The sequence below is a fragment of the Cheilinus undulatus genome, linkage group 20 (assembly GCF_018320785.1).
Source record: "Cheilinus undulatus linkage group 20, ASM1832078v1, whole genome shotgun sequence".
Lineage (NCBI taxonomy): Eukaryota > Metazoa > Chordata > Actinopteri > Labriformes > Labridae > Cheilinus > Cheilinus undulatus.
In genome coordinates, this window is record NC_054884.1 from 18,594,631 (window position 1) to 18,618,876 (window position 24,246).

The window sequence follows — 24,246 nt, forward strand, 5'->3', positions numbered from 1 at the left end:
TTTAATTTAAAACTCAGGCTAAATTGCAAAGACTTGTATTATTTATTATTGTAGTAATATATTCTTTAGTTACTTTAAGATACTTTTGAGTATTGTTAAGTGAGTATGTCTGGGCGATGGGGGGGATCATATCAGAGTCTGCTTAGGGCCTCACTTTGGCCAGGGGCGGTCCTGGATCAAATTGTCCTTCAAAAGGTAGAGTATCTCAGAATCACTGTATCATGATACTATCAGCATCATGGACAAAATTGTATTGTGGTGAAGAATAGAGTCCTATTTGTTGAAATTATTCTTGCTTCAGTAAGTGCTGCAAAGTGTCCTCCTTATTGTGCTGTGGAAATGGCCACCCTAACGTACGGTCAGTAGCCGCACACTTCTTAGCAGGAATGAAATTTAACATTAAACCATCTTATTGCAAAGGTGGCATCCATCACAGTACCATGCTTGAAGTCACTGAGTGCTTTTGTATTAAAATAAAATGTTAACAAATGGAGACTGTAAGGCTAGGTGCTTGATTTTATGCACCTGGGGCAGCAGGTCTGAGTGAAACACTTGAAATCAATTTTTCGATTATTCAATTAACTGTGGCCAAATACTTTTGTTCATATAGCACAGCAACTGCAAATTTTCTGAACACTTCAGTTCACGATTTAACCTCATGACTTTGCCAAATTAATGACTTTACAAGTTCCAACAATACAAAAGGATGAAAAAAGTCTTACAACCGACCCCAGTCTCCCCTACATACCACAGGTACTAAAGTGTTGAATGAAGACGGTCTGAGTGGCAGTCATTCCGGACTTTTAGGTTAAAATGACTTGGGAACAGCATTGACCACTGTAGGCCTACTTCTACTCAGGTCAGATTTGTGGCGCCATTCTTTCCTCTCATCATCTGTAGGCTACCTGTAAGAGCTCGTGCCAGTGCAGCCTGTGACGTTTCCTGATGATGCGTTGATGCATCTTGACGGCTGGATGAAGACGTTTCTCTCGGCTGTGAAGGAAGAAGGGAGGGGGAGAGACGGCGGGGAGGAGGAAGACAGTGAAAGAGAGTCGACTGATCGATTAGCCCAGCCTAGTCCCGAGAGAGACTGAAGAGGAGAAACAACGGTGAGCTTTTGTTTCACTTCTCTTTTCTTTGGGATACTTTTAAGGAATGAGAAGCGAGAAATGTCTGTTTCCTCTAGAATTACGATAAGTTCATGACAATGGAGCGTTCTGTTGTTGCAGTGACTGGGATGGAGTTGGGTGTTGTGCTGTGGATGGTTTTCACCTTAACTGGAAGCACATCAGCAGTGCCAGTGACGGACCAGTACAGCAGAGCCGTGGTATGTATTAAAAAATCTACACACGTGCTTAAATGCTCTTTAATTTCTTTTTCTTATTATTGTGATAGTTTTGGCATTTTTGATTGAGTTTAATGGGACTGTAATATAGGCTGGTTGTTTTTCAGATAATAGATGCATTGATATTTCTGTTAATGTCACTGTAATGTAAATGTTGTAGCATACGGAAATAGAGATCACTTAAGTCATCAGCAGGTTGTGGTTAAATAAATTAAGTTTTTAACAGCATGTGTAGTCCATTAAAATCCAAACATTTATTGTCCTATCAGCCACTCTCAAAGTTTTTTATTTGGTCATGGCAGGATGTCAGAAAAAGCACATACATTTTACAGGCTCTGTTACACATGTGTCCTGATGACTCACCCAAAAGTGGGTTGTAGAGCTGTTTAAAGGGGGTCTCGATATGTGCCTGGGAAAAAATGTGGCAAAGAGTCTATAATGTACGGAAGCCCTGGGTGGACTTTTATGTTACACATGACCACATGTAAATTTGGTTATTATCTCTTGATCTCAATCTCATATCTCATAATCTTGCAATAGAAAGGCTGGGTATCCCATGATAATGAGTAAATTTATCATGATCTCTAGAAAACAACCAAAATGAATTTGTGATCACAGGAAGCTGAGTAAAAGGAAACAGGCATTCATGTTCTCCCAGCATGCCTGTTAGCAAGGCCTAAGTCACAAATGTTTTCTTAAAAGCCCAGAATCCTTCTAAGGCTGTCTGACTGCAGACCACCATTGTCAGGATGGAAATACAAAAACTTTCAAAAGATACACTTCCGGTTAGGGTTCGAAGAAAGGTTAGGTTTACAGTGCAGGATAGGGTAGAAACAGCCTAAACAGTAGTAAGACTTATCAGTTTTGTTATAAACTTTAAAGTCCCTGTAAAGTGATGAAAAAGTCTTTATTTTAGGTTTGTTGTATGAACCACCAGGCCAAATGCCAGTCCTGAGAAACATTTTCAAGTTAATAAAAAATAAGCTTCAAAATCATGAAAAATTAGGCAGCTGCACTCTGATCAGGAGCATTTTTCAAAATCTGAGAGGGTCGTATTTTCCTGAATTGGCGGGGCTTCAGCTCCTTCAATCGACACGCTCACACCACATGCTGATTTTACTGCCTCATTTTTCATGATTCTGAAGCTTAATTTTATAAACTTAGAGATGTTTTTCAGGACTGATGTTTGGCCTGGTGATTCATAACGCAGTAGCCTGTCATTCAACAAACCTAAAATAAAGATTTTTTTTTATCACTTTACGGGGACTTTAATTTTCATTTAACTAGCTAGCTGGCTAATTGGCTGATTTTGATGGCAGCAACACATCTGGCTAATGTTGCATTTTTTACATGCATGTTTAGGCTTGTCTCTTTGTTCAGTTTCATGTTACATCTAAGGTTAAAACTGCACCATTTTCATTCAGTACATCAAAATTGTTGAATATTTTCAGAAATTTGTGTTACAGTTACTCATTAAGGAGGATGGGTTGTAAGACTAGAGCAGTTGAGACCCCTTGTTCTTAACAATAAACTCAACACAAACATTGATAGATAAGTAAGCTGTCATTGATTTTAAAGTCTTTTCAATCACATTGTTACCTAGTTGGGAAATATCTTAACTTCCTTTGTCCAGTCACGCACTTCCCTAAAATATACACATACTTACAACTTAACACATATGAGTAGCAGTGTTTGAGATGATGGGAAAGAAATGTTTCTCTGTGTACAGTCTCTGTAAGTTCAGAACAATTTTATCTATATATATATATGTTTTTGTCAGAAATTGAATCAAATGATTGAGTTTAAATCAACACCTGCCGGATGTGGGCTTTACGCCCAGTGTTAACCACCTGAAAGACATCTGTTGATGAATAAGCCCACGCCTCTCGTCTCAAAGCCATACACAGCACACTAAAGTTGAGGAAACAGAGAAGGATGGGTAGGTTTCAAAATTACTCTGAAATAACCGATTTCACTCATGGTGACAGAGATACAACAGGAAAAACACAGCAACTAACGTATCAGCATGTGCACTTTGTCCTATATTCAGTTACTTTGAATAGAGCTTGCGGTATGCAAATAAACCATAATATGTTGTTTTATCCCATTAAGCAACTCACTCAAAGTGGACTGGATCATATAATATTCATAAGGAAAAGACTGACACACTTTTTATGAGGAAGGTTCTCTGTACTATCTGAAGTAACATGAAGCATCATGTAGCCTACATGATATCACCAGTTACAGGAAATATTGAAGTTGACTCATAATAGTGATCGATATGTGCAATATTGTTTTAGTTAAGTAATCACCCTTAAAATGTGGCAACTGTGTTTTTTAAAAAACGATGTCATAACGTACATCCTGCTGTTTGGGATAGAGGGACAAATTTAGGTAGCACTGAGTGATTACAGGAACCTTCAGGGGACCAGCCTATAATGCTCCTATTTGGTCCCTGCATCACCTTACTGAAACATGCTCTACCAACATAATAAAGACTTTTAATATACTTTTGTTCATTTTATTCTGGCGCAAGTGCCTTTTTTGGGTGCAATAATCTTTTAATATCTCTACAATGTTAGTGCTGCTTTGATTGTTCTTACAGGCATTTGTAATTATTAGATATTAAAAGATAAGGACAAAGAAAGTAAGTAGAGTGGGGGAGAGGACCTGCAGTAAAGAACCTAAGCTGACATGGACCTTGAGCAGCTGTTGTGAGGATACTTATACTGTATGTGCATGCTTTACATGAGGAGCGGCCACAAGCGTATCATTAGATAATGTGAATTACTAAGTAGTAGTGGCATTTTGGCTGCCTGAAGGTGTTAATTTTTGAAAATGGCTTCCGGAGTGCAAATCTTGTAAACGTATTAGACTCTTTACTTCTGTGTGTTTCTTGCCCATTTTCTGATTTGATCACTTTTAGTTAGGCTCGGTGACACTCTGACTAAACATCAGTGCGATATTGGTAGTGATACATCTGCTCTGAGTCATCAAATACAACAAGATGTTAAAACTGCGTTTAATAAAAAGCACTAACATTGACATGAAACTGGTTTAAATTAATCATTTCATATCCTGTGAGTTATATTCATTCAAGTACAGACAACCAAGACAAAAAATGCCAAATTTGTTCTTGTTTCCTTTTTGTCTGCCCAGGATTGGTTAAGCAGATATGGTTACCTTCCTCCTCCTGACCCACGAACAAGTCAGCTACAGACCAAAGAGGGGATCGAGAAGGCCATCCGTGTTATGCAGAGATTCGGAGGAGTTCCTGAAACAGGACAGCTTGGTAACAACTTCACAGCTTAGATAAAACAGGAGAAGATATTACAAATACGCACGTGGACAAAACTGTTGGTACCCTTCTGTTAAAGAAAGAAAAACCCACAATGGTCAGTGAAATAACTTGAGACGGACAAAGTTATGATACAAAAAAATGTACCGAATTTTTACTAATGAAAATTGGGCATTGCTTTTGAATTGTGGTTCAACAGAATCTCTTTAAACAACAAGCTAATGAAACGTGCTTGGACAAAAATGATGGTTCCCTTAGCAATATTTTGTTGCACAACCTTTTGAGGCAATCACTGCAATCAAACGATTTCTGTAGTGAGAACTCTTCACCTGTTGACAGATATGTTGGCTCACTCCTCGTGAGCAAACTGCTCCTTCTGTCTCAGGTTTGAAGGGTGCCTTCTCTAGACTGCGTGTATCAGCTCCTTCTGCAGATGTTCAATAGGATTTAGATCAGGGCTCATAGAAGGCCTCTTCAGAATAGTCAAATGTTTTGCTCTTAGCCCTTCTTGGGTGATTTTAGCTGTGTGTGTTTTGGCTCATTATCCTATTGGAGGACCAATGACCTGTGAATGAAACCAAGCTTTCTGACACTGGGCGCAATTCACTCCAGAATTCCTTGATAGTCTTGTGATTTCCATGTTTCACTGTAGGTGTAGTGACCTTTTTTGTATGCTTCATTTTTTGCATCTGTGAACATAGAGCTGATGGGACTTGCCAAAAAGCTCCAGTTTTGTCTCATCCATTTGAAGGACATTCTCCCAGCTTTGTGGCTTGTCAATGTACATTTTGGCAAATTCCAGTCTGGCTTTTATAGGATTTGCTTTCAACAGAGGAGTCCTCCTCAATCGTCTTCCATTAAATCCACTTTGGCTCAAACAGCTACAGATTTACCTTGACCTTGGAGTTCACCTCTAATCTTAGGAAGTTGTTCTGGGCTCTTTGGTTGCCATTTATATCATCTGTCTTCAATTTGTCATCAATTTTCCACATCCAGGGAGATTGGCTATTGTCCCTTGGACCTTAAACTAAGGATATTCCTAAGTGTCTATTTCCCTATTCGGCTAAGCGCTTATTTACATTTTGTTTAACCAACTAGTCTAAAGAGGAGAAAACCCCTTAGAAAACAGTCAAATTCCTCACAGGGTCATTGTGTCAGCGGGTGTGATGTTAGGCTGATATACTCTACAGATAACCTTGCAAAGCAGATGGATACGCCCCTTTCCTTGTTTTTCACTGGTGAATCCATCTTGTTAAGCTCCCATCTGAACCGTTTGGACCCGATTAGAAAGTGACAGAACCAATTCACGACAAGGGGCAGTACTTTCAGGTGCAAACAAGCAGCAGCAAGAGCTGGTGCAGTTATGGAGGAAGAGATTAGCGCGGATGCTGCTAAAGTACCAGTTTTATCAGAACTTGATGACATTTCTTTGTTAAAAGAACAAAGAACAGCACTGAGTAGATTTCTTTTCAAAAACGACAAAAGTCGTGTACTTACATGTCTATAGTCGCCATGTTTCGCGTTATTCTCAGTAGCTGTGAATGCACAGCTCAATAGCTGCTACGTCACGTGTTTTGTTCCTCTGATTGGCCAGTAGAGATGTGACAGACAGAATGTTCATCCAATCACACTCCAATTTTTTTTCAAAGCCTTTGCCTTTTCTCAAACGTTTCCTATTGAAGCTTTCCCAGATGGATGTGTGAAACACATCCATCTGGCGATTTAGGTTACTCTACAGAGTGGCTATCATTAAAAGCTAGCGCTGTCCCTTTTTGCATATTAATATCATGCTATATATATATATATGTTTGTCCTCTTTTCACATGGGTGAGAAGTTATACACGAGTTCAACCCTCGTCAGCCTACATACCACTTTATTTCAATTTACTACTTTAGAAAACTGTCGTAGTACGGTCTTCTTACTACATGCTAACCGCTAAGCCACTGCTGAGCTTCTCATATTTACATCCGGTGAAGTGCCAGAGAGAAAGGCATCGGCCATTAACTGAAGCTACTGCAGCCTCTAGTGGCAGGAGGTCCATTACAGTTTAAAAGAGCATTATTGACAGAGATTTCAAGCCTGTGTTCATTAAAAGTGACAGGTAATTAGTTTAAACAACTAGTAAATCCTGCGCCTAATTTGATGAATGAATTTAACCATTTTACCGATTAACCATGTGGACACCTACCCTAAACTTCTGAATAACATGTGCATCTGTACTCACAGGAACATCAAGCTGCTTGGAGATGGTCTTATAGCCTTTACCTTTAACATACGTGTCTATAAGTTTCCTTTCTTTTTTAATTTTTTTTAAGCTTTTTCATTCCTTTATTAGAGGAAGAACAGTGGATAGACTCAGAAACGAGGAAGAGAGTGGGGAGAGACATGCGGTAAATGGCCAGTGAATGGGGTAGCACCTTAAACCACTCGACCATCTGCATGCCCCATTAAGTTTTTTTCTAATCTCGTAGTAGAAGTGTCTCCTTAGCTTTCTGTGGTCCATGTTCAGTGTGGTACACACCATGACACCTAACAGCACAGTGACTACTTTTAAATAGGCAGACTGACAGTTTTTCCAAGTTTAAAGAGACCTGTGATGCTAATTACAGGACACACCTTTTTGTAACATGTCCCTATGATTCAATTTTTTTCAACCTTTTCTAGGGGTAGTTTATTAGTTTGTTTCCATTTTTTAAATTATTCCATTGAACCACAATTCAAAAGCAATGTCTGATATTAATTAGTACATTTTTAGTATTTATTTATTTATTTATTTATTATCACTTTTGTCAGCCTCAAGTTATTTCAGCGACCATTGTGGTTTTTTCTTTCTTTAACAAAAAAATACCAACAATCTTGTCTAAGTGTGTATTTTCACATTATCAGAGCCTTCATTTCCTGTTATTTGCTTTTAACAATATAATAAACTTCTATTCTAGATGCTGCAACCTTCAAACTCATGTCCACACCACGCTGCTCCCTGCCTGATATTGTTGGAAGTGAAGAGATGCTGAGAAGAAGGAGGAGGAAGAGATACGCCCTGTCAGGCCTTAAGTGGCATAAGACAGACCTCACATGGAGGTGTGTTTCCTGTCAGACTACACTGGGGGTTTTATGTCTTTTTTTATGAATCATAAAGCTGTATGTATCACAGGTTTGGTGGTTTTATTTTTGGAGAAGTATGGGTTTCTGTAGCTTTGTCTGTGTTTCTTGTTTATTTTTGTAACTGGTAAACTGGAAATTTGTGTTGTCATGTGATGACCTTTCTAATCAAATATAGCTTAACACAAGTATGTAGAAACTTGCGGTGTACCAGGTCAGAGATACTTTGGTGAAAACATTAATTTGAATACAGACACTTACTGGATTAGGCAAAGTTAATTTTTTCTGAAACATGTGTCAACAAGACAGCTACTGTTAAAAGGTCTGGCATCAGATATGAGAGATGTTACAAACAGAAAAACAGATTATTCAAAGACACCAAAAAATTGGGTATACTCCATAGAGATTGAAAAATGAGTGTGTATACTGCATACTTGTGTATACCCTGCACTACACCACAAGCAATGGACTGAGGTGTCCTGATTTATACTGATTTTCAGGGGTCAGTGATCCAACAACAGTGCCTATAAAAAGTATTCTCCCCCTTGGATGTTTTACCTTTGTATTGATTTTTATAAATCAATAATGGAGAATATAATTCTGCATTTTGGACAAAACAATTACAAAACATTCTAATGTACAAGTGAAAACAGATTTCTACACAGTCAAAGTTTTATGGGAGAATGGCAAAGAAAAAGACACTGCTAAAGAAAACATATTCAATCTCAACTAGAGTTTGCCAAAAGGTACTATATGTAGGAGACTCCATGGTCAAGTGGAAGAAAGTTCTTTGGTAGGATGAGACCAAAATGGTGCTTTATTGTCATCAGACAAGATACAAATCCCCACAAACACACCATCCTGACCATGAAGGAAGGTGGTGGCAGCATCATGCTGTGGGGATGCTTCTTGGGAGCCCTGGAAGGCTTGTAAAGGTAGAGGGTAAAATGAATACAGCAAAAAATAAAGGAAAATCAGGAAGGATAATCGTATGCAGTCTGCAGCAAGAGAACTGCAGCTTGGGAGAAGATTTGTTTTCCAGAAAGACAATTACTTGGCGAAAGCTACACAGACATGGCCTAAAGACAACAAGGTTAATGTTCTGGAGTGGCTGAGTCAAATCCCAGACCTCAATCCAATTGAGAATTTGTGGCTGGACTTGAAAAGGGCTGTTCACACCTGGTCCAGCGTGACACATTCAGCTAAAGGTTGACACAGTCACCTGTTAAACCAAACAATAGGACTACTTTGTACTTATTGTGGAAAAACCCAGATTTTATACTAAAGACACACTTAAGGCAGACAAATCTCATGACACATATGATTGTTGTCCTTTGTGGTCATGCCCAGGACACTAAATACTAATAATACTATGGTTTCTGCCTGTTGGGGACAGATATACTAGAAGCAAGAACATGAATAAAGCTATACATGCCTTGGGCTATAATAAACAATGTTCCTACAATGATATGCATTCTATGGCTAGGTTAGCAGCAAATCTTTGTTAATTATTCAACTGAGTATTTGATATATGTTAGAACACTGTAAATCCATATATGGACTGCTTCTCTGTTTCTTTCTGCTTGCTCAGGGTGTTTTTGCCCATGCTACCACTGTGGCGTAATGGCAACAACTTCTCCAAACTGGTCTATTCAAGCCCTCTTTATTTGTCTGTGGCCCTCTATGGAAAAAGAAGTTAATACGATTCACACCTTGGTTTACACCTACAACAACACAACCAAAAATAAGTGTCTATTTTAGCTTCTTACTAATACATATTCACTGTGATTAAAGACAAAGGTATTATGCATGAGAGATAAATTTGGACTTCGCTCACCATTTTCCCAGTAATGATGAGAACAAACCACCAAGTGCAGAAGTGTGGCAGACTGTTGGGGGATTTTTTTAACCTTTTTGAACATCAGTGAAGCTGTGTGACACAAAGAATTAAGTCTACTAGGTTTTGGTTACACAGGCAATATTTTCTTGGATTCTTCTTAGCTGATTTTAGTACTTCCATCAGACATGTTGAAGATCAGAAGTTGTAAACATTACAATCCCAATCACTGTAGAGGATGTGTAAGTAATAGTCTATTTTGTGATACAGAAAAGGTATAACAAATCTAAGAAAGTCAGAATTCTTAGAAAATGCACAATGTAAAGATTTAAAGGATAATTACTTTTTAACCTACCCCTTTCTGCAGTGTCCACAATTACCCATCGCCCTCACTCTCCCCTGACTTGTCAAGCCATTTGGTAGACAACATCCTGATTCACGCCTTCAAAGCCTGGAGCGACGCCGCCCCCTTGATTTTCCGTCGGCTTGACGTTGACAGCAGGGGGGCGGGGCCCGGAGGGGACATCAGAGTGTCTTTTTCCCGCTCGCTTCACAACGACGGGTACCCTTTTGACGGGCAGGGTGGCACCCTGGCCCATGCCTTCTTCCCCACCGGGGATGAAGTGGCTGGTGACACTCACTTTGATGATGATGAGAGCTGGAGCTATGGAGGTATTTCCTGATTCCAATTACAAATACATAGGTTAGAAAATACCTGTTATCAAGACTCATACAATGTACATTAAGAAGTGATCTACAGTGGCAAATAAATGAAAGAGATTGGCTTACTTTATGTCATTGAACCCCAATTAAATGCTGTTCATGTGATGCAGTGAGCTAACACTTTGCTTCACACTTCCTCAGGTGACGATGGCACTACAGACTTGTTCACAGTTGCAGTGCATGAGTTTGGCCATGCACTTGGCCTGTCCCATTCTTCAGCTGATCCGTCCATCATGAGGCCCTACTACCAAGGCCCTGTGGGAAGCATCTCCAACTTCCATCTGGCCCTGGACGACAGGCTGGCCATCCAACAGCTTTATGGTCAGTGAGCAATTACATTTCATCGCATTTACAGAATATGCAGAAGGTTTTTTTTACCCCGTATGTTTATCAGATACTGCAGACTTTGTAAAGCTTCTATTAGCTCAATTATGTTTTTATTTTGGTAAATGAAAGTAAGCGTCATTATATTAAAAAAAGTTAAAAACAAAGACTTGATTTACAAGTACATCAAATATGGAGAACTGTTGTAATTTTTTGGCAGGCTAAAAGCTCTCTGAAGCTGTATTTAGAGCTAGCATGATAGCATAAATAATGTTAACATCTCAGTGAAGCTATATATATATAGAGCTAGCATTATAGCATAGATAATACTAGAAGCTCTATAAAGTTGTGTTAAGAGTTTACATGCTAGCATATAATGTGAAAGGCCCAGTGAAACTGTATTTAGAGCTAATATGACAGCATAAATAATGCTAATAGCTCAGTGAAGCCGTATTTAGAGCTTATATGATAGCATTTATAATGCTAACAGCTCAGTTAAAATGTATTAAGAGCTAATATGATAGCATATGTAATGCTAACAGCACAGTGAAGCTGTATTTAGAGCTAACATGATAGCATAAAAAATGTTAACGTCAGTGAAGCTGTATTTTGAGGTGACATGCATACATATTCCTGCCAAAGAGCTCCTGCTTTTAGAGCTGACATGCTGACACAATCAAGCTTATAGCTCTATGCAGCTGTGTTTATAGCTAGCATGATAACATACCTATCTATAAAGCTGTGTTTGGAGATAACATGTTTAAGCTCTATTAAAGTGTATATAGATAACATGCTTTGAGAACATTTTGGTAAGACAATGAAGTTTTATATAGGGCCAAAATGCTAATATTATTTTGCTAAAAGCGCGATGAAGCTAAAATGAGCCAAAGATATAACCATGATAATATTTTATTTAGAGTTTGCATTCTAGTTTAATCATGGTATTAGGTCTATTTGGCAGTAGTAACGCTATATGACAGCTAACACGCTAAATACATTATGCTTTAAAGCTCACAGCTGTGATATTTTAGACAAGCATAACCAAGGCTGGTGGGTTGGGATAGTGCTTGGCATATGACATAGAGGACTTTAGGAACAGAAAGCAGGACAATATGACAGAAAATAAAATTAAAGACATAATAAGAGATAGTTTAAGTAGAGTAAAGCTTGCTTTATTTTTTTGAGGTTTAAAAATGTCACTGAAAGAAAGACTGCGTCAATGCCTTCTTTATTATTCCATTGCACTCACCGCAAAGCCAAATGCTTATGATGCACAGTTTCACACTGACCATTTTCACATGCCGCAACATTATAAGGGTAAATTTTCTATGCCTGGAGAACTATTTTTAGCTGCTGACTAATATTTTGTGCAAGACTGGTGGTTAAGCCAAAGGCCAAAGTATTATGAGAATCATTTGAACTATGGATGTAATTTTTCCACTAATGAAAGGATGGTGTCAGTAATAGAATAGACGGAGAGTGCTATTTTTTATTGATATTGAGCCTATACACATAAATATAATTCTTATTGATCCAAAGGGCAAGAAAAAGCAGCAATATGTTTTAAACTGACGTGGTATAAGGTGAGTAAAGTTTGAGTAAAACGTTATCGGTCATAATTCCTTCTTTTCTATTTTATATAGCTAACCAACAAAGAAAGAGCACATTCTCACAACTATATAGCTTAAAGTTTCTTATCATCTTTTTCTTATTATATTTCTTTTCCTAAAATCTTTTTCTTGATGTAACATTTAAACACATTATGAAATGTTATATGCATTTGCCTAAAAGTTTAATGAGCCAACCTTAAGCACATCATAATATAACCAACAGTAGGCTCAATGATTGAGCCGATTGACCATTAAGCCTGTTTCAGACTGGCTACGTGTTTTGCTGCACGCATGTGCTGCGCGTCTGCTCCCAAGAAACACACTGTAAACATATTCTACCAAGCGGACATGCATGTGTGATACAACAAGTTAAATATGGCTCTCCATTTATTATTTTTCTGTCTATAATGGTCCATAACTGCACACGATGTGTGGAAAAAATTGCAGAGACCTTCAATCTCTAAATTCTCCATCCCTACTAGCGTATTAGGCACATGAGACATAGCGCACATGCAGGCAGTCTGAAAACCCTGCAGATGAGGAGGATAATACCGTTTTCCCACTAAAATTAGCGTGTAAAGGTGGATTTTTTAAACGCGGGTAAACCCGCTAAGAGGGTTAACAATCAGCAGACAAGCTGCATGGCTGCGTTTTCTTTTTCTCTGGTGTGTAAAGCTGATGTCATCACATTGATGACATCACATTGAAACACAGCTAGGTAAACAATGGAAAGGAGTACGGAAGCCATGGACAGTGGTCAACTGTTTTCTGTACTTTGTACTTTTGTCCCTCTTTCAAAATATACAAACTCAGCGCAGACTGAATGACATTCAAGCGCTGATGATATGAAGGCGGATGAAATTTCAAAGTTCAAAAAACAACAATGCTCGCTTCAGATGGCGGTGTCCCTTTGTTGGCCCAAGGCGCGATACTATGATGTAGGCACGTTACGCCAAAGTCATCCCGCGTTCACCCAGGTGTGACGTTCCCACTGGAGCCGATCAGAGGCGAGCTGATAAAAACCCGTGTCCATTGCAGGGTCAGTCAACGCGGGTCTGAATGCCGATTAGAGCCTTTCTCACTGCCGACAGGAGCAGATTGTTAGCATGTTTAAACAGGTTTTTTCGGCCAGTGGGAAAGGGGTATAACTCTCCTACTGCAGCTAAAGTAAATGTAATCAATATATGCTACTCCCAGTGCAGCCATAGGTTTTTATCCCCTAGCCAACAGCTGAGCTTAAGTCCCCCGTTGCAAGAAATTATTTATCTTTTTGCACCTGTGATATGACAAAATGCTGCTAAGTCACAGTACACTGAGACTCATAAGTAGTATTGGTAAGCTAAAGCATTGCGGGTTTTCAAGTTTTGATAAATATAGAACCTCGTTCTTATGGAACCAGTCCCCTAATAGAGAGTATCCTTAGTTTTGCTGGTATTTGAAGCATGCAGATTTGAAACTGCAGTTCCTAGAAAGGCCACCTGAGGCTGGCTCCAAAGTTAAATCCATCTCCATAGAGCCCACTGTTAAATCACCAACTGGACAGCTGAATTAAACTTTTTTCCAGGCATTATAAGAACAACCCACTAGTGTGAACTGATTTCTCCATTCACATTAGCAGTCAAAGGGCTGCTTTTTTACAAAAGTCATGAACTTCTTATAATCTATGGTCACAAACAAGAATTTATTTTAGTTCTAGAATTGACATTCTACATCCTTTTAATCTTTTTTAACATTAAATGCTAAATATGCATGTAAACAATGATTACTTGTGTTGTATGTTTTGGGCTAGGACCATCAAAGATCTCCAAAAAATAGAAAAGTGGCCCTGAAATGTTCAAAAAGTGTTGTTTAAATTTTTTTATTCTAGTAAATATCTCATAAAAAACCTAATCAATACTAATGTGTATAAAGGTTCAGCAGTTTCAACAGCTTCCGTCCATGTGTTAAAATAAGAGGTTGCATCCTGTTTGTCAAACCCCCAGGCTTCTGAGAACAATGTTGATCACTTGCACAATTTTGCTGGTGCTGTCTTCAGCTTTCACAGCCTTTTTGACAGTATGTGCTGTCATGTTTTTTTTCTGTTGTAGGTGTGAAGGATGGTGGGCAACCAGGTGGTGGTAATCCTGACCTCCCACGCCTGCCCAGTCCTCCTCCTCCCAGACCAACACAGCAGTGAGTAGAGCCAGAGGAAACACTAAAGAGCACCACACATCTATGCAGCCAATAAGCCCCCTAACACATGCATTTACAAACTATGAATGCCCTTTCTATGCACTCAGTTTACTCTCAGACAAATGAATGATGAAGAGTAATTTAAGACCAGTGGTTTCAGATAAAAGCCCGCTGATCAATTCTTGCTGTAGCAGGGTTTAGTCTTATTACACCCTCTAGTGGATTTTTAACAAACTACATGCTAAAAAATAAAGTTTGACTCAAGTTTCTCCCTCCCAGTGCTGATCCCTCGTTCAATGAGCGCTGTCAGGGAGGTTTTGACGCTGTGGCAAACATCCGGGGAGAGGTCTTCTTTTTTAAAGGTGAGAGAAAATCATTACAAAAGATGAAGATGGAAGTCACATTTGCTTGTGTTCCATAAATACAGGGGTGGAAGGAAAACAAGAATGTTGTGTTCAGGTAAAAGGAAAGCATTTATTTAGCAGCAACATTTAGTATGTAGCGGTTCCCTCTTGCTGTCCAGGCTGGAGCAGGAAATACATTGTAATATTAGATGCATATAGTTGATACTGTAAGTATGTATGCAGCAACTTGTGTTCTTTAAAATCATTAGATTCTGGATAAAGCCAGATATTTTCAGATCCAACCAGGCAAGCCCCAGCCAGGGTTAGAACCCAGAACTTTCGCACTGTAAAGCGCCAGTCTGATTACTTTGCTTGTTGTTTTTTGAGAGTGAGCAAACATGTTCTTTCTTTGCTATGTGTAGTCACCTCGTAGTCACATGGTAGACTTCAGCCAATCATGGGACCAGTTTCACACATTTGATAAAAAGCCTAATCCTTTTTCGGTCAGTAACGTATGTTTTGGGAAATGTACAAAAGCACAATACTTCCCTCCAAAAACACTAAAATACTGATTAAAAAATGCTATTCAAAAAAGTTAAAGGGGCCAATACCCAAATGCTCCTCTATTACATTAAACTGAGTGAATGTAGTTGGTTACTTTCCACACCTGTTTTCATAAAACCTCCTCTATCTTCTGAGCTTTCTGTCTCTTCTTTTTGCCTGTGCAGGGGCCAACTTTTGGAGGACCAAGAGGGATGGGTCTTTGGTGTCACTCTACCCGGCCCAGATCAGAAACTTCTGGATGGGCCTTCCACCAGGAACAAAAAAGATCGACGCTGTGTATGAGAGGAGGAGTGACAGCCACATCATCTTCTTTATCGGTGAGAAACAAACCCTGTGGTTAATGTGTGGGTTAGTCAAATCTAAATCTGGTAACTGAGTCAGAGAAGGAGGTGAGAATGACATTGATGCTTCCTCTTTATTTTGCAAGGAGATAAACATTAGCAATGTCCTTGTAAAGAACTGTATGCTAATATCTCAATGCTATCTTTAACAATTAAAAATGTTAAGAATAAAGCCTTTAAACTAAGGGAAACAACAAATACTTGGAATGTGTAGAAATATATAAAAAAGATGGCATATGGAGGCTTAAATCAGAAATTGGGCCAAATATAAGAGAAGTAAAATACCAGCAAGTCAGACATTTTCACATATTTTATCGGTCCTTTAGAACCTGGAATTAGAATGTAAAAACAGAATGTTTCATTAAAAATCTTCAGTGTAAAAATGTGATCTCCTCATAGAGCTTGTTAAGATACAACCCCAATTCCCCCCATAATTGGCTCACTGTATAAAATGTAACTTGCAAATATCAAACATAAAAATTATGTCAGTTGCTGAAACTGGGGAATTTTACCATTTCATGAAAAATAGCTCATTTTGATTTGATGGCAGCAACACATCTCAAAAAAAAGAAGGATGGGGCAACAAGAGGCTTGAAAAGTAAGAGGTACTGATGAAAAACAGCTGGAGGAGCATTTTACAAATTATGAAGTTTACTGTCAGCAAATCAGTAACATGGCTGGGTATAAAATGATCATTTAGAGAGGCAGAGTCTCTCAAAAGTAAATATTGGCAGAGGTTCAACAATCTGTGATACAATTTCAATTCCTCAATGTAAAATTGCAAAGACTTTGAATATCCCACCATCTACAATCCATAATATCATTAAAAGATTCTGAGAATCTGGTGAAGTCTCTGTGCACAAGAGTCAAGGTCAGTATTGATGGTTGTGGTTTTCAGGCCTTCAAGTGGCACTGCATTAAAAACAGACATACTTCTGCACAGGAAATGACTGCATGGGCTCAGGAACATTTCCAAAAATCACTGTCAGTCAGCGCAGATCTTTGTGCTATCCACAAATGTAAGTTAAAGCTGTATCATACAAAGAAGAAGCCATATATGAGTACAAGCCAGAAGTGACACCATCTTCTCTGAGCCAAAGCTCATTTAAAATGGACTAAGTCTATATGGAAAACTGTTCTGTGGCCAGGTGAATCATAATTTGAAAATCGTTTTGGAGACCATGGACACCATGTCCTGCAGACTAAAGAGGAGAGGGACCATCTAGCGTGACCATCTGATGGTATGGGGTTGCATTAGTGACTGTGGGGTGGGCAGCTTACACATCTGGAAAGACACCATCAATGCTGGAAAGCATATAGAGGTTTTAGAGCAACATGTGCTCCCATCCAGAGAACGTCTCTTTCAGGGAAGGCCTTACATATTTCGGCGAGATAGTGCTTAACCACATACCTTGTCACAACAGCATGGCTTCACTGTAAGAGTGCTGAACCAGTCTGCCTCCAGTACAGACCTTTCACCAATAGAAAACGTGGTGCATCAAAAAATGAAAAATCCAGCAAAGGACTGTTGAGCAGCTAGAATCCTACATCAGAAAATAATGGAACAGCATTCCTTTCCCAAGTTATCTTCTCACTCCCCACACATTTACCAGCTGTTGTTAGAAGAAGAAGGGATGCTACATAATGAAAAACAGGGCCACGTACCATGTAAAATCATTGCATTCATTTTTATTAACATTTTACAGAATTAGCTTAGGGGTTGTCAATGTTTTTTATAAAACCTGTGTTTTTGATTGAGATGTTAAAAGCTTGTTTTTACCCCCAGGACAGCTGTTGAATCCATCTGAGTTTAATAACATAAGAATGTTTTTCTACCGTATGTTCAAAACAAATAAAGATAAAACGGAAAAAAAATAACAGAGTTGAGGAGAGTTAAGCAAAGTCAGTTTTGTCTTTCCAGGGTCTCAGTACTGGGTCTTCAAGGACACACAGGCCATGAGAGGCTATCCTCGGCCACTCTCTGACTGGGGCATGAAGACGAGCAGTGGGAAGGATGTGGACAAAGTGGATGCAGCCTTCATCTGGGCACACAATGGAAAGACATATCTGTTCAGTGGTGGAGAGTTTTGGAGGTTTGATGAGACCCAAAGAGGTGGGCCAAGTCCCAGGAAGCCTGACCAGAACTACCCTCGACGCAACAGCCTGTGGGCTGGAGTTCCCCCTGACATGGATGATGTCATCAGCTGGGGTGAAGGTAACATAATGTTAACAGACAGAAATATGTGATGGAATCTGATAACACTAGATAAACAAACAAAAAGGTAGAGAGGGTTAGATAGGGTGGCAACATTTTTTTAATGGTCATGCAAAGCCTGCTGTGAGGTATGAATGTTATCATAAGAATGGAAAAACCTCAAACTCACGATAAGAAGAACATCATAAATCAACTATGTGGTCTGATAAACAGTCTACTGTCAATTCTCTCAGGTTTATTTAAGACTAACTTTGCTCCAAAGTAATAAGGATAGATTTATGTGAGGAAATCAACACATTAAAGTAAGCTAACATCTAGAGATGTAGTCAGTATTTTGCCACAGTATAAGAACTCTAATCTTACCTAACTTATAAAGGACTCTGTGGAGTTTTTTTCCACAAGGGAGATATCATTTCATATTTACCCAGCAGCATTTCCCTTTGAGGTTGTGTTCTGGTAGTGTTGTAACACTCATGCTTTTGTTTGTTTATTTCATACTTTATAGCATAATTTACTACAACACTGTGACTTGACCTGAAAGGACAATAGATAATGCCATTGCACCTGGAAATCAGGCATGGTGAGATATAAAACAACATATCTTAAAACCTATTAGCTCCTGTTACATAGCAGTTAGCATACAACCACCCTTTAGATAATGTCAAATAACAGCTACTAGCAGTGATCAGCTAATTACGAACATTTACAGTGGGTTAAAAGGTGACAATATTGTCTGTTTGTCATCTTGATCCAAACGAGTGAATAAGCTGACTGTAATGCTACAAATAGGTTATTAATTGTGTTGTTTTACTCTCTGGGCCTGATGTCCCACTGAATTTCCGCTATCCATTCACCTTTACAGTTAGGTGTCACAAGAACTCTTTTCATTTTACACAATTTCCTAACAACATTACAGCAAAGTTTGAAACATCCGAGGAAAAGGCCGCCATGAGAATAAGCTGAACAGAGGTCAAAATGAGCTATTGCTGTTAGTCTTTTTGCAGAACAGGCAGCATTCAGTCAACTTCAAAATGTACAAGCTCCTAATAGTAAATTATCACTTTATCAACATTATGTCTCATCCTGTGTCACAAGCTTCAGGTTACCTGTCGGTCATTGGTCCACAGGTGTACTATGCTGCCATTTACAAAGAAAAGTTCACTTTTGAGGTGAAAAACCACAGCATTTAACAAAAAAATGTTTTTTAATTTCCTGATGTATCCACCTATGGGGAAGCAAAAGAGATATGGAATAAAATTGAAATGGATGACATATCAATCCCAGAAAGGAAAAATAACCCGATGTTTACATACTCACCCCACAGGATCTTGTGATCTCGAGTCTCCAGCTGCTCAGAACTGTCCTCTGCTGCACTGTGCTACAGTAGCCAACAGCTTGTTCTGTTGGTCAGCCCTAAGCGCTGGGCATCCACAAGCAGTGCAGATGGGATATGTGCAATTTGGAGACAAGAGAGCCAAAATGACTCAAAATATGCCACAAAGTCAGTAAATATGTATTCATGTCCTCTGTACAGTGCCTACAAAGAGTATTAACCCCCTTGTTTACACTGATGTTTTACACTTTCATTGCCCCACTGTGAAGCATGGTGGTGGGCAACATCATGCTGTGGGGATTTCTCTCTGCAGCCAGTCCTGGAAGGCTTGTAATGAAAGAATAATGCACCAAAATATAGGAAAATCCTAGGGGCCAATCTTATTCTGTCTGCAAGAGAACTACGGCTTGGGAGAAAATGTATTTTCCATAAAGACAATGACCTAAAGCATACAGCGAAAGCTACACAGAAATGGTTGAAAAGCAACAAGGCGGATGTTCTGGAGTGGCCGAGTCAAAGCCCAGACCTCAGTCCAATAGAGAATTTGTGGCTGGACTTGAAAGGGGCTGTTCATGCCTGTTCAACCTGACAGAGCTTGAGCAGTTTTGCAAAAAAGAATGGAGTGTAAGTGCGGTGTCCAGATGTGTATTATTCACACAGACTCAGTGCTGTGAGCCAAAGGTGCATCTACTAAATACTGACTTGAAGACTTGAAGGGGATAAATATTTATGCTGTCACTTATTTTATATCACATATTTTCATTTAATTGACTTTACTGTAGAAATCCTTTTTTGTTTTTGTTTTTGGAAAAAAAAAGATTTATTTAGGTCTTTTCGTGCCTTTATTCAATAGAGTAGGACAGTGGATAGAGTTGGAAACGGGAGAGAGAGAGTGGAGAGAGACATGCAGTAAAGGGCTGCGGGCCAGGTTCGAACCCGGGCCACCCGCGTACATGGGTAGAGCCTTAGACTGCTAGGCCATCTGCGAGCCAGAAATCTGTTTTCACTTGACATTAAAAATGGCCCATGCCTGTTGTATGGCAGCATGATGATGTGTAAAAGAGGTAGCCGGTGTGAGTTCAGGCCAGCGGAAGACAATACTTCAGCATGTTACAAGGGGCAGTGAGGCCAAGTGTGAGTGGGCCATTTGAATATTAGTTAATGTATTTTAGTTGAAAAGTCTGATCCTAGATTTAAGTAAAGAAGAATCACAGTACCATTGTTTATGTTTTTTAGGAGACGCCTACTTCTTCAAAGACAACCTTTACTGGGTGCTGAGCAATGGAGGACTGAACCAGGGCGACATCACTCCCAAATCAATTGCTGTGGAGTGGCTCAGATGCCCTGCAACCTCCACTGCAGCCGCTCCTCGGGGGCCAAAGGAATGCAGCTGTGACTTAAAGGCTTCATCTTCATTTGTAAAAAGCAGCTGGCCCCTCCTGCTCTCTGTTGTATGTATAGCTAATATGTTTATTTAAGAATAGCAACCTTAAATGGATCAAAAACCGAGTGTCTTCAGGTTTTTATTGTTTATTTTTTTACTAGCTCCTTAATCCCTTGGAGAGTAGTAAAAGCTCTTTACACCATCATCCACACAGAGTACATTACAACCTGCCCACTGGTTTCAAATTACAAAGTAGTGACATGAAAGCATATATATTAAATCTCCTCCTTATGCTTTAACAAAAGGCCAGTGCTAATGTAAATCCCTTGCCTTATCAGAACGTATCGCTGACTTGTTAAAGCAGTGCATTTTGCATCCTCCAACCCTCCTGCTATGGGATTACAGTTCTTCTTTAGTGGGTTAGATTACATGGAGGGTGTGTAGGATAATGCATGGAAATACTATACAGAAACCCAGCACTCAGGCCACTCCCACACTATGAGGTCTTACAAAACAAACCTTTATTGCGATTGTGAAACTGGTGACACAAACATAATTAATAGCAATAGTCCACTTCTACATCAAAGCTATAATTGCTGTGCCTCTACAAACAAAAAATTTCTTTATCACATCTTAATATTTTGTATATTTTAGCTTTTGTACATGTGATTAGTGGATCGACTTTATATCACGTTGTTAAGAAAAAGAACGTTGCTTGATTGTTATTTTATGCTGTTCTTGTTATTGCTTTGTACTTCTTATGGCTCACATGCTCTGGTGCGTTTCAGTTCAGTCAAGAGAAATTATCCAGATCATCAACATGGCATGCTTTCAAATTCTAGTGTCAAAATTCAGCAGAGGTAAACTGAGGAAAAGAGGTATGAAAACAGAATTAGGGCTGAGTGCTTCTGTGTTGCCGCTGGTGTACGTGCAGAAGAGATAATGAACAGAGGTGGAACAGGTTTGTTGCCGGCTGATGATATCAGGTCACTTTAATTAGGTGTTGTTTTGCTAATAGAGACTAACTAAAGCTACACCAGTACCTCACACATATGTATTGGATTTTTTAAATGAATAAAACATTGAAAAGTAAACTAATTCTGATTGTAAATATAATAAAGATGGCACATCTAGAACAAAATCGTGAAAATATATAAATAAAATTAAATACACACATGCACACAAGACCAATATGCGTGATCTAAACTGATGTCTTTTGCAATCAATGTTAAAGTTGCAGTAATCCATTTATAACAAAAATAAAATTATAGCAAACAAAGAGAAAACTAAACAGAACACATCTCACCCACCCCACTTTCCAGTATAGCTCTCTATTTCCTTTCATTCATTTACATGTTCTTGCCTGTTTATACTCTCACATAAGTTAACTTGGTCTAGGAAGAGCCATGGTTCCAAAACCATCTTGATCTAGAGATCTTGGTAAAGAGATCCCAGATGTTATTAAAGGTTTCCGGTTTTCTCCTGACATTATATAGGATCTTTTTGGGAGTGCAGTAAGATGCCAATTCATTTATCCAATGCCTTGTTGATGGAGAGTCTCTAGTTTTTCACTTGGGGTGAATGCATTTCTTCGTTGCAACAAGCGAGTAATATGAAATATTTCTTTGAACTAAATGTCTTAACAGAACTCAGGTCTCCCAGTATCCATAGTTTAGGGTCTTGCTTGATACTGCAGTTAATTATCTTTAAAGTTAGTGCTTTGGTATTTTTCCAGAAAGCTTCTATCACAGGACAACTCCAAAACATGTGGAAGAGATCTCCTTGAACAATTTTACATCTTTGACACATAGGAGATATGCTGTTATTAGTTTTATGTAGTCTGTAGAGGGATAATATGTTCTGTTAAGTATGTTGAACTGTATTTGTCTATGATTTTTAATGGGCAAATTTGAGGACTTACCCTCTTTGGTGCCCTTTTAATGGACAAATTTGCCAAATTGCCCTCTTTTACATGTCTAATGGTGGAGAAAAATATAAAGTTTTGTAATTTTCATTTTATCAAGTTAATATTTAAATTTATTTAAAGTGTGTAACAACTATGTGCACATTAATTTCAGTCTGTCTAATAACCAGATAAAAACTCCTCACAGGAGTTTTGAATCAGGGAAAAGCACAGGATGACATGGCCAAGGTTCCTCTTGGAGCATTTAGACTCAGTTTACACCTGTCGTTAAAATACGGTGTTCATTTAAAAATACAGACATTTGGTGACACTGGAAGACTCAAAAACACAAACTGTCATCCACCTTTGCATTAAACTTCTGCCAGACTAGTCAGACTAAGGAGATGTGCTTTCAGTGACAATAAGAAAATCCCAGAAACAGAGGAGTACACTTAAAAGATCAGATCTCTTCCATTTGTAAATAGGAAATGTTAAAGCTTTCTTTATATGTAGCTCTCCTATACCTACATGCACAATTACAATAATACAATAAATTCTTTTGGATATTTTATATTATCATTTGAATTTGCAGATGTGTTGTTCTTAAGCCATGTTCTGTAATTATAATGCAGTAAACCATTGTGTGCTTAAATCAATGAGGATTTTGGATTTTTACTCAACTGTAGCGTCTCTCTGAGTAAAAGTCAAATGTAATGACTCTGAAAGTTTGTTCCATATGTTGTGTTGAAGCAGAAAAGATTTAAATAACCATTTGATAAAACTGCTTTTAAATTGTCTTTTTGTTGTTGTTTTTTTTTTTTGTCTGTGTGGTACCTTTGACCGGGTCTGAAACTCTTTACATCTCTAGATCTCAGAGTCTTTAGTCTGACACTTTGTTCTCACCGTGCAGTCACTATCTCATGATCCACATTCATGACTCACACAATACGATAAATCTTTACAATAGAGAACATGCTGCTCATTCTCCAGTGACAGTCCCCTATGCGTTGGGCTGGACCTCTGATTGGTATCTTTATTAGGAGCAACCCTACCTCTGGGTCGTGACATACTTATCTCACTGACATGCAATTGTAAGTGGTGCAGGTGATGAATAAAGCGGAGGTAAAGCTAGTCAAGCCTGATGAACAACTGGCAGTTCACATTTCTGTTCCACTGTCAGATGTCTTGATTTGAGGACTAGCAGCTTTGTCGTAACTAAAGGAGATAGGAGTGTAATGTAACAAACATGAAAACTTCACTAAAACGTTGTTTTAAAAACACATAATGTGCTTCGTGTTGCAATTACAGTAAAGCACCACATACTTACTTCACAGTTTGATTAACTGTAGACATGGTTGATCTTTTCAAGACTTTAAATGTACATCTGAGTCAGTCAAGAAGTTATAGAGACATATTTATTCAGTCTAAGTGAGGAATGTGAAGATGTAAATGGCACATGTAATTTGATAAGATTCAGAACCTTAAAGGGATCAGTTGTGACAAAAACAAAGTGACTTGGAACAAAAGAGGCAATCCTTGGAAGAAACTACACCCTCTTTGATAAATATAACCAGCTTTAATGTCATCAAACTGACTGGCACGTCTCAAGTGTCTGGCTCAAGTTCAGACCAAGTGAAAAGAAAGATTTAATTTGATACTGTTTAAACAATTTTTTAAAAGAATCATGTTTACATTTTCCTGACTTGTCAAGACTATGATTGTTCTGTTTTTTAAAGTCAGAGAGAAATGG

The 24,246-nt window shown here is 38.6% G+C and overlaps 1 protein-coding gene across 2 annotated transcripts; it reads left to right on the forward strand.

Annotated features, from left to right (window-relative positions):
* Nucleotides 1-936: 936 nt before the first annotated feature.
* On the forward strand, nt 937-23,291 carry mmp25b (matrix metallopeptidase 25b). Of its 2 annotated transcripts, XM_041816311.1 has the most exons (11): nt 937-1,109; nt 1,230-1,327; nt 4,505-4,637; nt 7,584-7,725; nt 9,951-10,255; nt 10,448-10,627; nt 14,328-14,412; nt 14,692-14,774; nt 15,485-15,637; nt 17,583-17,876; nt 20,446-23,291. In XM_041816311.1, the coding sequence occupies exons 2-11, from the start codon at nt 1,238-1,240 to the stop codon at nt 20,685-20,687; spliced, it is 1,707 nt and encodes a 568-aa protein (XP_041672245.1). In that variant the 5' UTR covers nt 937-1,109; nt 1,230-1,237; the 3' UTR covers nt 20,688-23,291. The 2 variants fall into 2 exon arrangements, with proteins under 2 accessions (XP_041672245.1, XP_041672244.1); XM_041816310.1 differs by lacking the exon at nt 937-1,109 and having other exon boundaries at nt 1,146-1,327.
* The last annotated feature ends 955 nt before the right edge of the window (nt 23,292-24,246 follow it).

Bases quoted from the DNA above. Each gene is read 5' to 3' on its own strand.
- mmp25b (XM_041816310.1), top strand. From the start codon at position 1,202: ATGACAATGGAGCGTTCTGTTGTTGCAGTGACTGGGATGGAGTTGGGT. The intron at 4,638-7,583 runs GTAACAACTTCA...CTTCTATTCTAG, and splicing joins TCCTGAAACAGGACAGCTTG to ATGCTGCAACCTTCAAACTC. The intron at 17,877-20,445 runs GTAACATAATGT...TATGTTTTTTAG, and splicing joins TGTCATCAGCTGGGGTGAAG to GAGACGCCTACTTCTTCAAA.